The sequence below is a fragment of the Mycetomoellerius zeteki genome, unplaced genomic scaffold (genome assembly GCF_001594055.1).
Source record: "Mycetomoellerius zeteki isolate Tzet28-1 unplaced genomic scaffold, Tzet1.0 scaffold179, whole genome shotgun sequence".
Lineage (NCBI taxonomy): Eukaryota > Metazoa > Arthropoda > Insecta > Hymenoptera > Formicidae > Mycetomoellerius > Mycetomoellerius zeteki.
Window position 1 is genome coordinate 829,277 of NW_017256747.1, and position 16,947 is coordinate 846,223.

The following is a 16,947-nucleotide window of genomic DNA, read 5'->3' on the forward strand; positions in this document are numbered from 1 at the left end:
TATCTCATTAGTTACATTGGCGTGTAGGAAGAAGCAACCATCTTCACTATGTTGCGATACAATTTTCAGTTTCTTCTTCTGTTACTTGCGTTCGCACAGTTTTTTGCCTCTGGCGATACAGCACGAATACCACGAACTACACCAGATGCAGCTGCTACCAAGAAATGTGGCTATGAGGTACGTAATTTAATTGCTAATTGAAGTAATTAGGAAGGATACAACATTGCAATTCCGCTTTCAAAGATCAGTGTCAATTTCGAATTCGTATGTCTGCTACGTAAAAATTGCGTTTTTATTAAATTATTAATTTGATAATTATGCAGTATCCACCTCCAATTTTCCTGTAATTTGTAAATTTGTATATTTCCATGCGTAGATTCTGAGAAGGAAAATCACTCAAGCTCCGTTTTTTTATTTTTAAAGTTTAAAGATAATTGGTGCATTATATGCTCTAACATTAATAAATTCCTAAAAATAAAATATACATTATTTGTTTTAATTAATTAATAATTTAATAAAAAATTAGTTCTAATATAATTTTTTTATATTTAAATTATATATTTAAATTATAGCAGAAAATAATTGTGATTTAAAATTTGTATTCTTTTTTATTCTTTTTAAAATAAAAAAGATTCTCTGCTTTAATTAATTAAAAACAAAAATTAGTTTTTATTATATAATTTGAAGTATAACAGAGAATAGTGATTAAAATTTTTTACCTTTGTAATTCTCTTTATGTGGGTTGGAGTTTAAATCTAACATTTCTTTAAAATTATAAAAAACATCATTTATAATTATTATTTATTTTTTATAATTACCATTTTCCTAATTACCGACATCAAAAAACTTCGAAATTTAATTTAAAAAAAAAACGGGACTCAAGCGATGATTTTCTTTCTCAAAATATATTCTACGAGTAGAAATACACAAATTTATAAAATTACAGGAAAATCGGAGGTGGATGCGTACTATGTATGTATTTACGTACCATTAATTTAATTCATCTGATATGTATTATAAAATCTTATAATTACAAAAAATAGAACATATCTGGCATATACTTTATCAATTTCAGGCGTGTCATGCCACACATCCTAACAAACTTAACATTCACATGGTTTCACATACTCATGACGATGTCGGTTGGTTAAAGACTGTCGATCAATATTACTTTGGAAGTAAGTAAATGATAAAACTATATAATTACAAAAGAATGTATAAAACTTATAATAAAAATATGACAGAGAGAAAATATCTTTATTATACTTTTGAGAAAGAGAAGAGATATAATAAAATTAAAGTGTATAAGAAAATAATGCAATGTAAACACAATTATAATATTTTAATTGATATAATTGCACGCATGAAGATTGTTTTGGTTATGATCATTATTACTTTCTTATATACTTTCTTATATGTGTGTGTACATATGTGATATGAAAGCTTAAAAGCTCCTTACAAGCTCAGAAACATTTTAGAAGATTCCTGGAACGATATTACATGTATCACTATATGTATAATATAATAGATGTAATATTTTTTTATTAAGAAAGATTAGAGATTTCTTATTTTTTATTATTTAATATTTTATTATTAGATTTCAACATTAATAGATTTCATTTTTACCTTTTAATAAAAATTTTGTATTCACCAAGGTCGCTCTACAATCCAAAAGGCTGGTGTGCAGTATATTCTCGACAGTGTTATCAAAGCACTGTTAGCTAACCCAAGCAGAAGGTAATTCAATCTGAAATAATACACAATCGATGCGATAAAGATTCGTAAAATCAACATATATATGTAAAAAACATCATTCCATTATCAGATAAGTAGATATATAAAATATGGCCCGTATTCAGAATGCGCTTTTATCTTTGAAATTCTATTATATGCGTAACATAAAGTATAGTATGTTAGTACACTAACATCGTTGTAAGCGCGTTCTAAATACAGACCATTATATTTTAACGTTATTACACCTATTATTTTTATGATAAGTTTGACGTTTCAAAAGCTTACGATATTTTCAATTTTCTTTATAAAAAAAATTTCATTTGACAAATTTTATATTATTTAACATATATTATAATATAAATTTTACATTACTCAATTATTTCTGCAGATTTATTTACGTGGAAACCGCTTTCTTCTGGAAATGGTGGTTACGGCAAGATGAAAACGTACGTGCTGACGTCAAGATGTTAATCAACGAAGGGCGATTGGAAATCATTGGAGGAGCATGGAGCATGAACGACGAAGCTTGTACTCACTATCATTCATTAGTGGATCAGTTTACATGGGGATTCAGGTATAAATATATAGGTATTTGTTCTCTCTCATATATACAGAGTGTTCCATTTTAACTTCCCCAGGTAAATATCTCGAAAAATATGGAAGATATAAAAAAATGTTTCAGACAAAAATTGTATAGTTTAGAGGGGGACGTATTTTGGTCATGTTGTTTTTTTTTCTAGGTGGAGGCGCCAAAAAGATATGAAGGTCACCTCCACTTTTTAAAATGGAATCGTAAAATTTTTTTACACAATATGATTTCTTTAGTTATTCTGCATATAAAAGTATTAACGTAGTGATCAAAAAACCAATAGTTTATGAGATATTTTATACTTTATTTTGGCATACATTGACATAAAATAAAATATTAAATAACTCGTAAACTATTAATTTTTTGATAATCGTACCTTAATACTTTTATGAATAGAATAATGAGATTAATAGTTTATGAGTTATTGAGTATTTTATGTCAATATGTACCGGAATAAAGTATAAAATATCTCACATACTATTGGTTTTTTAGTATCATTACCTTGATACTTTTATATGCAGAATAATTAAAGGAATTATATTGTGTAAAAAAAATTATAAATTCCATTTAAAAAAGTGGAGATGACCTTTATATCTTTTTGACTCCTCCATCTAGAAGAAAGACAACATGACCAAAATGTGACCCCCTCTAAACTATGCAACTTTTGTCTAAAATTTACATTTTTCTATATTTTCCATATTTTTCGAGATATTTGCCTGAGAAATTAAAATGGAACACCTTGTATATATGTATAAGCACGTCAGTGAGACCCTTGAAACTGACAATGAGTATAATTGAAATTGATAATTTACAATATATTATATATACTTTTCTTACTCGTTTATTACATATCTAATGATTCTATTGACATATATGAAACACAAGATATAATCCAGATAGCGCACAATTGATCCGCATTTAAACTCAAAAAAAGTTCAACTTCTTAAGCAATTCTTTATGAATTAACATACATAATTGTTTGAAATAAACTCAAAGAATTTAAAAATATATACAAATATATTTATATGCACACTTGTATATGTAAATATAAATAATTTAAGTGGCTATAACAAAATCATATTTTCACAATAGGATTTGGAAACTGTCGCGTCGAATAAGTTATCCATTGGCTTATATAAAAAAATGACACTCAATTAGCAAGGTACTCGTTTTTCTCTAAATTTACACTCGTTAATCTAAAGGTAAAATATGCTAGATTCAAACAATTCACAATTGACATCTACATTGTACATATACAATCGAAAATTCTAATATATTAACTTTACATTTGTAATTAGATGAAATTTCAATATTGCCTTTACACATGTGTAATATCAAGATACGTGAAGAACAAGAAAAAACGATCAAGACTCAATTAATCTATGCATTTAACTAGCGCACACACAAGTGAAAAAAGTTCTAATCTTTAATCTTGTAATAGATTGCGATAAATTTATTATTCAACTAATTCGTAATAAGCGAGGATAAAATAGGAAAAACTTGAGGCGTTTTTTATTTACAATCAGTTTAATTTATATGTTGCTGATTCTTGATCTGTATAGGCGACTCAACGACACATTTGGAAGCTGTGCCAGACCGCGTATTGGGTGGCAAATAGATCCTTTCGGTCATTCCAGAGAACAAGCTTCTTTATTCGCACAGATGGGATTTGATGGAATGCTATTTGGTCGTATCGATTATCAAGATAAAGAGGAAAGATTGAATAATAAAACGATGGAATTTATCTGGAAAAGCAGTCCAAATTTAGGTAAGAAAGTATCTTTGATAATGGTGAACAATAATAATTATAAAAGAAAGAAAAATTTTTTTTGCATTGAAAAGAGGAAAATCTATAATTTTTAATGGGTACAAATAAAATTTAATAAAATGTTTGTGTATAATGTTTGTATATAAGTTTATTTTATGGATGAAAAATATGCTAATAATCTAGTAAGTTAATAATCATTTTTCAAAATCGTCAATGCCAAAAGTACTAGATTTAGTACCAATATTTAAAAAATTGTCAGCAATATTAAAAATGACATGTTAGAAAAAGTTTTTACGCGTTTTTGTAAAAAAGGATTAGTTTTGTATAAATAGTTGTACTTTGAAAATATTAATTATTAGAATTATTAAAAATTTTTAATCAATACAATAAGTTTATATATAAACATTTTATTAAATTTTATTTATATCCATTAAAAATTGTAGACATTCCTTTCTTCAATTTTTGTTTTTTCAATAATATATTCGAAAATAACAGCTGATTAGTTTTAACACCTTTTCGTGATGAGACACCCTGTAAAAATAGGTTCTTCTTGCAAACAAAATAAGCATATATTATATAATGAATAAACTTATACAATATTCAATTTTATTTCCAGGTAAGCGAGCGAATTTGTTCACGACTGCAATGTTCAACACTTACAGTCCACCACCAGGATTTTGCTTCGATGTTTTATGCAACGATGAACCAATGATCGATGACCCTGATAGCCCAGACTATAACATCGACAGAAGGGTATGTAACGTAATACATATACGTAGACTATAACATAGCAGAATGATAATTATTGACATTACTTTCTAACGATAAACTAACGAGGTCGTCTCAAGCGTTAATTAGCAACCAAGGCTTATGCGATGCTTTGTACCAATTTATTTATAATTGCTAGATATTAACAAAATACAATTTTAATAGAAAAAATATAATTATCAAAAGCAATATAAATATTTAATAGAGAACCTTTACCGCTTGAAAATTTTGATTTTAATGATAAAACTTAAACGATGGAAAGGCTTTATATTTATTTATAAGAAAAAATCCTTTTCTGTGCCTGAGACTAGTGATATCGGTTCTGAAAATATTTTTGATAGCGATTGATTAGATATATAAATTTCCAACTGAAACATCTGTGTAAAAGTTTAGTTAAAAATCAAAAATTTTAATTTGATGAGATTTTCTTGTTAATAAAAAATAATGTGTTTAAAATACATATATTTTTTATAATTAAAACATAAAACTATTCAAATTAAAATTATTCGTAATTATTGCATTTATTTCGTAAATAAAATATCCGTTTTTTATTAAAAGGAATGTAAGGAAAAAAATTTTCTTTTCAAATTTGTTTTATGTGAAAATCATAATTTACACGATGTATTTCTGTACTAGATCGATGATTTTTTGAGATATGCAGTTACGCAAGCTAATTATTATCGTACAAAACATATCATATTGACGATGGGAGGAGATTTCACTTATCAGCACGCGGAAATGTACTTCATGAATTTGGATAAGCTGATAAGGTATTAACGCCAAATGCTTAAATTTTACAATTCACACTTCTCTAAATATATTCGACGCTTACGATCTAGTAAAAAAGAAAGCAATGTTGCTTCGCAAAGGACATCACTAGTAAGGCAGAAGTGGTTTTTCGCGAACGATGAAATCCCGTCTTCGTGCCACGGTAAGTAAAAATTATGTGCGATTGGCAGGTGGAGCTGTTCCTGACATATGCACAGATTCAAGCACGTACTTACAAAACTAACCACATTATTATCACCATGGGGGATGATTTCCATTATCAACAGGCTGACATGGTATTTGGTAACTTAGACAAGCTGATCAAGTAAGTCGCTATTAATTCAAAGAAATATTTCTGTAAAATTTAACTTTTGCAATTATTTAATACTAGAGTCCGACCGAAGCTTTTATCGAAACTGAAAACGGACACTCATTACGTGTCAGTTTCGACTGAAACCATACCAGCTCTTTTTCATAAATATTAATTTTAATATGTGTAATTGTTGTTTCAATAATTAAATTATGATATTTATGAAGAAGAAGTACTTATATTCTTTGGCTAAAATTGACATACAACCGAACTTTCGGTTCTCGATTTCAACCGAAATTTAATTATTGTTTCAATAAATTATGGTATTTTACTTGGTTTGATAATTACTAGGTAGGATGAGAGTCACTTTGCGTGGAAGTCGTGCGCCCCTAAGCAGGGAGGGAGAGAGTAGGGGAGGGGGGAGATAGGAGGGGGAGGTAGGGTGAGAGTCGCTTCGTATGGAAGTCGTAAAATACAATATATTTTAAAGCAGGTAATTTTTGTTCTATATAGTGAAAAAAGACATTATTTTTCAAACTTTCCTTTTTAATAACTTTTTTAACAAGTAACGAGCTACGGCTAAAACCTATTGGAAGTTACTAAGGATTATAATCTTGACAACATATGTCAAGGACAAGGTCATTGGAGAGACTCCCCTAAAAAGGATATTTACTTTAATATTTTGGTTTGTTATTTGCTTTGATATTTGTTTCAATATTTATTTTAATATTTGTTTTTATATTTGCTGTAATATTTGCTATAATTAATTAGTTCGTTAGTTAAGTAATAGTCAGATTAGTTTAACTGGTCATTGTGAACAAGAGCATGTAAATATGATTTAATGAAGATACATTCCTCATAAAGAGCTTAAGGTAAACCTAGGGAAGACGGTTTCAAAGTATATCAGATTTTAATAATAAAGAGATTAAAGAAATGTTATTAGGTATTAATATTAAAGTCAGAACACAGATGAGTTTATATCACATTATGTAACTTAAGTTAGAGAATTTTGCAGACTTTATGTCAATATTTTAATTTAAAAGTTTTTTTTCGTGTTGTTTGCCTCTATTAAATTTTTATGTCTATAATATAAAAAATAATTATAACTGGAAACCAAATGATATATCTTTGATAATTCTCAAAACAATTCGAATTTCAATTATTATCGAATCTTAATAAAATAATTCGAAAATATTAACATATTTTATGTAATTTGATACTATAAAAGTTTTTTATAATCTTTTTAGATACACTAATCAGCGCAATGGTTCTGCAGTAAATGTAATTTATTCGACACCCTTATGCTACTTGAAGGCCTTGAACGATTTGAATCTTCAGTGGTCCACTAAGAGCGATGACTTCTTTCCATATGCGAGCGATCCTCACTCTTACTGGACTGGCTATTTCTCATCGAGACCAACCGTGAAATACTTTGAGCGTGAAGGGAATAATATGTTGCAAGTAAGATGATCAAAGATAATTAAAATTTTGATCTATCAAATTAAAATAAGCGACATTTTCAAAATAACAAACTGCTTGTTTTTAGGCAAGCAAACAACTTATTGCCCTAACAAATTTAAAAAATTATGACGAGCCCTTGGAACATTTTCGCGAAGCAATGGGAGTGATGCAACATCATGATGCCGTCACCGGTACCGAAAAACAATTAGTCGCGAACGATTATTCTCGTATATTATATGAGAGTGTGAATCACGCTGGAGAAATAATTTCGAAAGCTATAGGGTAAATATTCTCTACCAATCCATTGAGTAGAATGTCTAAAATTGACGCATGAGACAACTTTAATATACTTTTAAGAGTTCTTTAAGAAACATCTTTAAGATATTTTATAAAGAATTCTGAAAAATATATTAAAGATGTCTTATGCAGCTTATGCGTCGATTTTAGTAATTATCAGCGATTTTTAATAATTAATATCTTGTTAACTATTGTGAAAATTGCAAAATGGTAGAGGACTTTTCGACTCAGTTTAGTTCGTTCTATCTACACACGAGCCTTTTGTCAAAACTTACCAGACATCTTGTATATACAAACATTACAAATCTACTGTTATTTTATAAAATTTAAAAAGCCAATTTTTTGTCAATGTTTATGAAACAGGAAATGGTCCGGAATGGAAAATAGTACAGCAGCATCCTTTAAGATATTCACATGTATGCAATTAAATATTAGCTCGTGTGCATTTTCCGAAAAAAGCGATACGTTTATGGCTGTAGTATACAACCCTCTAAGTAGGCCTGTTTCTACTTACATTCGCGTCCCCGTTCAAGGAAATTCTTATGTTGTTCAATCACTCACTGATGGTATGTATATACGTACATTCAATCTAAAATATTAGAACGTGAAATAAACTAATATAAATATAAATATCAAACCAATCAAATAAGATTAATAATAGCTGCAGCAGTTAACAGTGCCGAAATTAATACTATAAACATATTTCATAATAATCGTAAAAATATGGATAATATAAACTTTAACACTCAGACGTTTCAATTCCTAGTTTGAGTCCTCTTTAATGCGACAAGAAACAGATAGGCAGTTCTGATTCCTCCTCCATCAATTAAAAGAATATGATTTCTGTCAACTTATCCTACTTACCGTCCAAAGATTTAAAAACATTACGTTAGAGATAGTCCAAAATTAAAAGAATATAATTAGGAAGAGGGAACAGAATTTCCAAAATAGGAATATGAATATGCAGGGTGGTCCACTGAAATCGACCATCTGAAATATCTCACTTATTTTTGAATAAAAAATGTTTTAAAAGTGTTTTGAAAGTGGAACGATTTCGAGGGGAATGTATTTTGGTCATGTTGTTTTTTTTTCTAGGTGGAGACGTCAAAAAGATATGAACGTCAACTCCACTTTTTTAAATGGAATTGTATGATTTTTTTTTACACAATATAGTTCTTCCAATTATTCTGTATATAAAAGTATTAAGATAGTGATATCAAAAAACCGATAGTGGACCACCCTGTATATTTAAAAATTACAAGTATTTTTATATCATAATTATAGAATGTATGCAATATTTTCCATATGAAATAGATATATCAAGTAATATGTAATCTCTCTGCTATTTTTACAATAATTAAATTTATGTGGTTAAAGTAAATTTTATATGGTATTAATATGGTTATGGTTTAAAATAATTTTAATAAACTTTTGCTATACATAACATAGAGTTTTGATTAAACAGGAGTATATCCAACCGTACAGATAGTACCGATTCCCGAAGGAGTTCAGAAAATCCCAGGAAGAAAGAGCAACGCGACAAACGAAGTCGTTTTCCGCGCTTTAGATATTCCTCCTCTCGGTATACTAGCTTATGCCATCGCCAAAAAGATACAAGAAAATGTAATTGAACAACCTCAGTCAGCCAACTTCATAAGTAATGAGGTAAATAGATCCACACAAATGTATAATATAAATCACATTAAAATATAATGTATGTATATATATATGTATATATATATAATGTATATATATATATATACACACACACACACACCATTAAAATATTATTTAGAGAGATAAAGCAAGCATCGAATAATCTCGAAAATAACAATCGAATTATTAAATCAAATTAAATCGAATACAAATTTTTAGCTGTATAATATATCCGTTAATACCAACGGTGACTTAACAGTACACTGGAATAAGCAAAACATGAACGTCGTACAATCTTTCCACTACTACATAGGAGCAGAGGGTAATAACAAGAACTTTATTAATAGATCATCTGGTGCGTATATCTTCAGACCTAAAGAATTATCGGCCAGGAATTTTGCAAACACCGGGTCGTATAAAATATATAAAGGTATTATCAACAGAATATTTTTTTTTACTTACTTTATTTTGAGCCAACTTTATTTCTAATGATATATCATAAATGCAATACTCCATAAAATTTATTTTTATAGGTCCTATTTTGCAAGAACTTCATCATACAATAAACGATTGGGTTAGTCAAGTAGTTCGAATTTATTCAGAAGAAGAGCACATTGAATTTGATTGGCTCATTGGACCAATACCTGTCAAGTACTATTGGCTTCTATTATTGCAATACTTAATTCTTGTCTATGCAATACGAAACTCTGAAAAATCTTTAAAATTTAATTTAAAATTCTTTCTCTTTTTTTCTAATTTTATAAAATTCTACGTATATTCTTAGTAATATACTAATGGTAAAATATTATATTTTCTATTTATAAGTATTTAATATTAGCATTTAATATTATTAAGTCTAATTATATTTTTATTATTGTATATATATATATTTGTTTTATATATTTCTACGCGGAAAGAACAGTTTTGCTGGAATACCTATCTAAGAATTTAGTTACAGATCTGAAAATAATTTTGTTCGAACTATCAAAATCATTATATAGGGCTTAAACTGATTGCTAGAATATTAAAACTTTTGCCAATATTGTTATCAACACTTAAATATTTTAAATAATTATTTTAATAGTTTAACAAAATTATTTTCGGATCTGTCCAGCTAAATTTTTAATTTCTCATTGAAATATGTCGGCAAAAGCATCTTTTTCGTGTATATAGTATAAAACTTTTCTGAATGTTATTAATAAATAAAAATTATAAAATCTGAATTTGAATAAATATAAAAAATTAATTAAATAATGATTATAAATTGCTTTATTTTAGGGATAAGATTGGTAAAGAGATAGTCACGAGATATTCCAGCAATCTACAAACAGACAAAACGTTTTACACGGATAGCAATGGAAGAGAGATGTTAAAGCGTGTGAGAAATTATCGATCAACATGGAACTTGAAATTGATGGAGCCGATATCTGGCAATTATTATCCAGTGACCAGTAAAATTACACTCAAAGATGAAAAGAAGCAATTGAAATTAAATGTCTTTGTTGATCGTGCTCAGGGGGGAAGCAGTTTGGAGGACGGTGACGTTGAATTGATGGTAAATGTTCAAATTCAATTGATCAATTTTTGTAATTATTGTTATTTACTATCTCTAATAAAATTGAAGTTATTACTAGATATGTATGTATAATTATTTAATATAATAAAATATTTATACAAGATTAATGTAAGTTCATAATACGTAAAATTTATTTCAAATCTGAAGTTCCATTTTTAAATGTTACTTTGCATTTACAACGTAAGTTTTACAAATTAGAAATGCAAGTTTATTATCATAAAGAAGACATTATGAATTATTATTAATATTATTGTGGATTTATCTTTCATGTGTACATATTTTAATATAATATAAAATTTTAAGATATATATATATATATAACATAAAGTCAAATAACAATGTTACATAACTAATGCATATAATAATTAAAATTGCTTTTAGCTTCATCGAAGACTTTTAAAAGACGATGCGTTTGGTGTAGATGAAGCATTGAATGAAACTGCTTTTGGCGAAGGTTTGGTAGTGAGAGGTACGCACTATCTCTTTGGAGGTAAAGTCAAGAACACGGATACATTCGTATTGAAGGAAAAGGAATTGGCGCTTAAGTTGGCTCTGCATCCGTGGATCTTAGGTGCTCCAGTTAATTTGAGCGATATCGAAAACATATGTGCTGTACTCAAAAATTTAGTACGTATAATTTTTAATCTCTATTTAAAAATAGTAAAACGAGCTAATAGATACTTGCAGATCTCGTGAGGTAAGAGTTTTCGAGGATTTCATTTACTGAAAGCGCGACGAAGTTGTGCCGTTGCACGCGAGCACAATACATAATAATATATACGGAAAAGTCATCAAAATTAAAAAAAATTGTTAAAAGTTACTTATTAAATCATGCATGAATTGAATTAAAAAAAAATTTTTAACATAATTCCAATAAAATCAGGTCTGAAGAGGTTAAAATAATCTACTAAAATTTGTTATATCGGTTGTTAATTATTTTGTAAGAAAATGTGATTTCGGCATGTTTTCATTAATAAACGTTTATATATTATTACAGACTTCCGGTCTCAATAAAGCATTGCCATCGAATGTGCACATTCTTACCTTAGAACCTTGGAAAGATGATACAATTTTATTAAGATTGGAACACCTCTTTGAAGTCGGTGAGGCTCAGCGAATGTCTCAACCAGTAGAAGTTAACATTCAGGTAAATTTTTCTAAAAATAATTCTTCTAAAAATAAGTCTTTAATTTGTATATATATATTTTGAAATTACTAACAACATATGTTACAAAAATTTGATTGTGATAATTAATCAAAATTATTAATTAGAAGCTGCTTTAACAATAAAAGAAAAATTTTTTTACAATCCTTTTAACTTATCTCAACAGAATCTGTTCTCGACATTTTCAATTGAATCGATCAAAGAAACCACATTAGGAGCTAATCAGTTATTGAGCGAAAATAAACCTATGAAATGGGAACCAGAGATGAATGATATTATCCAGAATGAAGAAGAAAGCAGACAAACTGTGGGAGTTCATGACAATGTAATCAATGTTCTCTTGAAACCGATGGAAATACGGACATTTATTCTCACAGTAAAACGAATATCTCTTTAAATATATATATATATATATATATATATATATACACGGAGCGTTCCGGGACGGCCAAATAACTCCTTAGGAAAGTGTTATTGAGAAAAACGTTAAATACAAAAATTGTAGGGTTCAAAAAGATCTATTTACTGATCAATTTGATCATGGGTGGCGTCGCCAAAGTCAGGTCAAGGTCAAATTGATTTTTTTTAATGGAACACCCTATTTTTGATGCCAAAATCTAATAGTTGATGTCAAGAGCTTTTCAAAACACTGTAATAAAATTAACTGCCAGCATTATGCAAAGTGTCCGATCGACAGCTAAAACCTCTTGAATGTTGTTCAAGATCATATTCTGGATAACGTTTGTCAAGATTAAGGCCAATGGAGGTTATACCTCTTATTTTCATTTTTATATAAAAATTAATTTTTAATGTAAAAATGAAAATAAGAGGAATAACCTCCAATGGTCTTGATCTTGACAAATGTTATCTAGGATATGATCCTGAACAGCATTCAAGAGGTTTTAGCCGTCGGTCGAACACCTTGGATATTGCTAAATGCCGGAGGTACTGTAACTTTTGAGCATCATAACTAAAAAAGTACTTGATGAAAAAATATTTTATTATAGTGTTTTGGAAAGCTCTCGAGGTAAGCTACAAGAATATCCAATGAAAAATAAAGGTTTCCATTTAAGAAATTGAAGATAACCTTCACGTGACCTTCAAGCAACCATTCAAGGTCAAACTAATGACATATCACCTTATGTTCCCCTCAAAGCCATACAACTTTTGTCTAAAACATTTTTTTCTAAGATCAAAAATAAAAAAGTTATTTGAGGTGAGACATTGAAATGGGACACCCTATATAATTACAAAAAATAAGTTTTTATGTTGAACGCATTGCATAAAGTCAAGAAAGACAGAAAACAAAAGACTTATTTAATTAAAATTTAATAAATAATAAATTTGACCACTTGTGGATACATGCGGCTTTCTTTATTATTATGTAATAAAATCGCAGAAACTATATTCGATTATTCCTTATACAATATATGTGTAAATCTATTACAATTTGTTATGAGAAATTCATAAAACAAATGCTGTCATGACTTAATTATAAAAATATATGAAAAGGAAGATATGGAAATCGTAATGATTTGAAAAGATGGTACAACTTAACAATCAATAATATTATAACGCATATTTACGTGATGCGCTATTAATTATGTATATACTTTAAAACAGCGAGTTGTAATCTTCATGTATCTTCTTTTACAATTGACACGCACAACAAATATTATTGCTATAAATATTTGTTTTACACAGGCTTTAATGTAATTCGTAGTATCGTTATTATTGACAGCACGATAAACATTGCGTCGGAAACTTGAACAATGATCGTCTTTTTCAAATGTAGGAACAACACATTTAGTATCTATTTTCCTACGATGCAAACGTATAATTTCTAACATATTGTACGTGACACTTCTCACATGATCTACAAACAAAATGTATTTCTTCTCCGCTTATTCACGAGCGCAATGTCTTTCTCTAGATGCAAAAAGTTCAATCTTGACATTGCCACTTCTTTCACGGATGCATCGCATAAATAAAAATTAAAAGATAAGTTCATATTATCGTTATAACTACATTTGTACACATTTGAGCGCTCGTAAATGACGGGAAGAATATATACATAATACAGATTTCTTGTTATACGTAATCAATGGGGTTCAAGTTGTTACGTAAAGATGAGGTCTCGTATTCAATATATTTTGCATTTATTTGAGATATGTCCTTTGAAATGATTTATAGTTTCAAAGAATTAAGATCATTTAAATCGCGGTTAAACTATTGTGCCAATATTTATCACAGCTATGAAATTGCTTCACAAAGAAGGATTTATTACGTATAACAAGAAATATATATATATATATATATAATCATTTATATAATGTATCAAGCGTAATGTATTTGTAATATCGAGTAACCTGGATTGTTTAATTGGCTTGAAGACAATGCCAAGGTTCCTCAATCTAGTATTAAATATATCGACAGTTTTGTCGAGTGTTAAATGAGAGCAACATACGTGTACTTTGGCACCAAATAAAAAAATGCACTACAGAGTATTCTTACATTTCAATATATTACATTGTTTGAATACCACGTTTATAGCCCTCCTCTTCTGGATATTTGATGATAACGATCGTGACACTCCTCAAATGTATGAATGACAAAGTGTAATATCAAATATGTGATATAAATACTTAACATTCAAAATGATACAAACGCTTGAAAATTATGAATAGTATATAAAATCTAAGTTTTAATTCCCACAGTCTTATATATGTAGTTATAATAAAAAAGAGCAGTGAAAAAATAACTCTTTATCTAAAAAAATAAATCAGATTTTGATGAAAGATATATCGTGATATTCTAGCAACGTGTATCAGTAACTGGAGCATATTCTAAACGTATTGAATATTCTATGGGCACGATCAAAGCACTTAATTGATCAATCAGAAAAAAGAATTTTACTAATTGACCAATCATAAAGAATGTTTTGAACATTTGTAGTATCACGTTGACCGTACCTTAATCGAATATTCTGTACATCATTTCAATTCTCCTGTTTCACATTTTGATATAATAATAATTAATCTAATAATTACCTTTTTATGCATCTAACAATTAGAAGCTGTACAAACGTTGGTCTGTAATTGTGTATAAAGTATGACATTTTAACAAAAAGATAAAATTTTGCAGCAATTTTATGCTGCAAAATTTTATTCTCTTGTTGACATACTGTACTACTACTTTTTGTACAGACATAAATATATTCTCATACAACACAGAAGTTTGCAGTAATATCTTTGCAACATTGCATATTAAAATGCAATCATGAAAATTTTTTTACAATATTACTTCAGCAATATGTTGCAGTAACCTTTTAAAAATATTGTGAAAAATAATATTTTTTCTATGCCTCGGCCGCAATCAGTATGCGCCACTGCTACAAAATGGATATGACGGAATTCTATTCTCTCGTAAATAAAAACTTATATAAGATAGAATAAAAGGCGAAGAATTAAGAGATTTTTTTACTTATTTTAACAATTCTTTAAAAAGATAAGTTCTTAAAATTAAATTTGAAGACGAAAGTAAATAAGGTGTATTTTCACAATTTTTGGTTCTTCTGTATAAAAATTAATTAAAAAATTTATATTTTTGAAAGTTATGTGTTAAGATATTTTAATATAATCCATTTAAAATATTATCAAACCACCAACACATATTATAATGTAACATATTGTATTGTTGCAACATTGTATTGCAATATTTTTAAAAACAGACTTTTACATTGTTGCATCATTATTGCAGCAACATTTCGCAAAGTTTTTGCAATGTTGCAATCTTGCAATAAAATACTTCTACAACTTTTTTGTGCTGTATGGACTTTTTCATTTTATTTTATTTCCTAATTCATTAGAGACGTTCATTTTCCTCAGCTTCCGTATCGACCCCATCTTTCATTGTTTCGTTTATCTGCTTTTCCTCTTCGGAAACAGTAGGCACTTTAGTATGAGTCGAATCATTCCACGACTGAATTTCCGCAGATCCAAATAGCCAAAAGAGAATTGTTGCCGATATAAATACTATCGCCGATATCCAAAACATTATACGCCATTCTTCCACGCCGTTCTACAATACAAAATATAATATTACTCTTGAAGCTTCCACGGGCACTTTCTATACAGAAATTATGTGTTTCGCGAGTTATTTTCGTGTCGAAATTTATTTTTAGACTTTTCGTAAAAAACAGCGTATACAAAGAGAATCACTCGAAGGAACAGCTCTGTACCAGGCTGCTCCTCACCCCAATGAAGTGAACTGCTGCAATGTTTACGAAACGTTGGCATTTTAAGAATGAATTTGGACACGGAGATAACCAGCGAAACGCATAATTTCTGTACAAAATATAATATATTAATAAATATAAATAAAATAAAAAATAATATGAAATAAAGTATCTACAATTATATAATAACATATAATAACAAAAACGCACAAATACATAAAAATGTAAAAAAATATATAAAATTATTTTATACACGCTTATGGTATATTTTTTAATAAATCACATTTTCACAAACTAAAAAACTTATTTGTATTTTTAACATAATTTTGATGTAGAAAGATAACATACTCTTTCATTAGTTAAAGCGCCAATAATGGGTGGAATGATGAATCCGGGAAAACTACCAAATGTATTCATAATTCCATATAAAGAACCAGCATAATTTGGTGCCAAGTCTTGATGATTCTGTAAGCTGGTCTGACAAGCGGCCCCATTGAAGGCTAACGCCAGTATTAACATTATTATCGCAGTTGTAGCATCACAACCTACGTATGTCATTACTACTAGACACACTGCAGGTCCCATGTGAGCTGTGAACAGTCATATTTATGAATTATC

The 16,947-nt window shown here is 28.5% G+C and overlaps 2 protein-coding genes across 5 annotated transcripts in view; one reads left to right on the forward strand and one right to left on the reverse strand.

Moving 5' to 3' along the window:
* LManII (Lysosomal alpha-mannosidase II) overlaps positions 1 to 16,947 on the forward strand; it is a 19,251-nt gene continuing 2,304 nt past the window's right edge. Inside the window, exons 1-17 of one of the 2 annotated variants that reach the window (XM_018446317.1) lie at positions 1 to 177; positions 1,076 to 1,178; positions 1,656 to 1,737; positions 2,123 to 2,308; positions 3,886 to 4,091; positions 4,708 to 4,844; positions 5,496 to 5,629; positions 7,185 to 7,398; positions 7,484 to 7,680; positions 8,059 to 8,261; positions 9,161 to 9,360; positions 9,571 to 9,781; positions 9,885 to 10,002; positions 10,630 to 10,906; positions 11,309 to 11,554; positions 11,925 to 12,074; positions 12,259 to 12,491. In XM_018446317.1, the coding sequence (XP_018301819.1) occupies positions 49 to 177; positions 1,076 to 1,178; positions 1,656 to 1,737; positions 2,123 to 2,308; positions 3,886 to 4,091; positions 4,708 to 4,844; positions 5,496 to 5,629; positions 7,185 to 7,398; positions 7,484 to 7,680; positions 8,059 to 8,261; positions 9,161 to 9,360; positions 9,571 to 9,781; positions 9,885 to 10,002; positions 10,630 to 10,906; positions 11,309 to 11,554; positions 11,925 to 12,074; positions 12,259 to 12,489 (3,024 nt within the window). In that variant the 5' untranslated portion in view covers positions 1 to 48 and the 3' untranslated portion in view covers positions 12,490 to 12,491. Of the gene's footprint in view, positions 178 to 1,075; positions 1,179 to 1,655; positions 1,738 to 2,122; positions 2,309 to 3,885; positions 4,092 to 4,707; positions 4,845 to 5,495; positions 5,630 to 5,818; positions 5,953 to 7,184; positions 7,399 to 7,483; positions 7,681 to 8,058; positions 8,262 to 9,160; positions 9,361 to 9,570; positions 9,782 to 9,884; positions 10,003 to 10,629; positions 10,907 to 11,308; positions 11,555 to 11,924; positions 12,075 to 12,258; positions 12,492 to 16,947 lie in introns of both variants that reach the window. The other variant, XM_018446316.1, reaches the window with a different exon arrangement.
* The window catches only part of LOC108721665 (sialin), a 12,806-nt gene continuing 11,705 nt past the window's right edge, over positions 15,847 to 16,947 (reverse strand). For all 3 annotated transcript variants that reach the window (XM_018446318.1, XM_018446320.1, XM_018446319.1), the window contains 2 exons: positions 16,678 to 16,919; positions 15,847 to 16,172 (listed from right to left, as the gene is read on the reverse strand). In XM_018446318.1, coding sequence (XP_018301820.1) covers positions 15,957 to 16,172; positions 16,678 to 16,919 — 458 coding nt within the window. In that variant the 3' untranslated portion in view covers positions 15,847 to 15,956. The remainder of the gene's footprint in view (positions 16,173 to 16,677; positions 16,920 to 16,947) is intronic.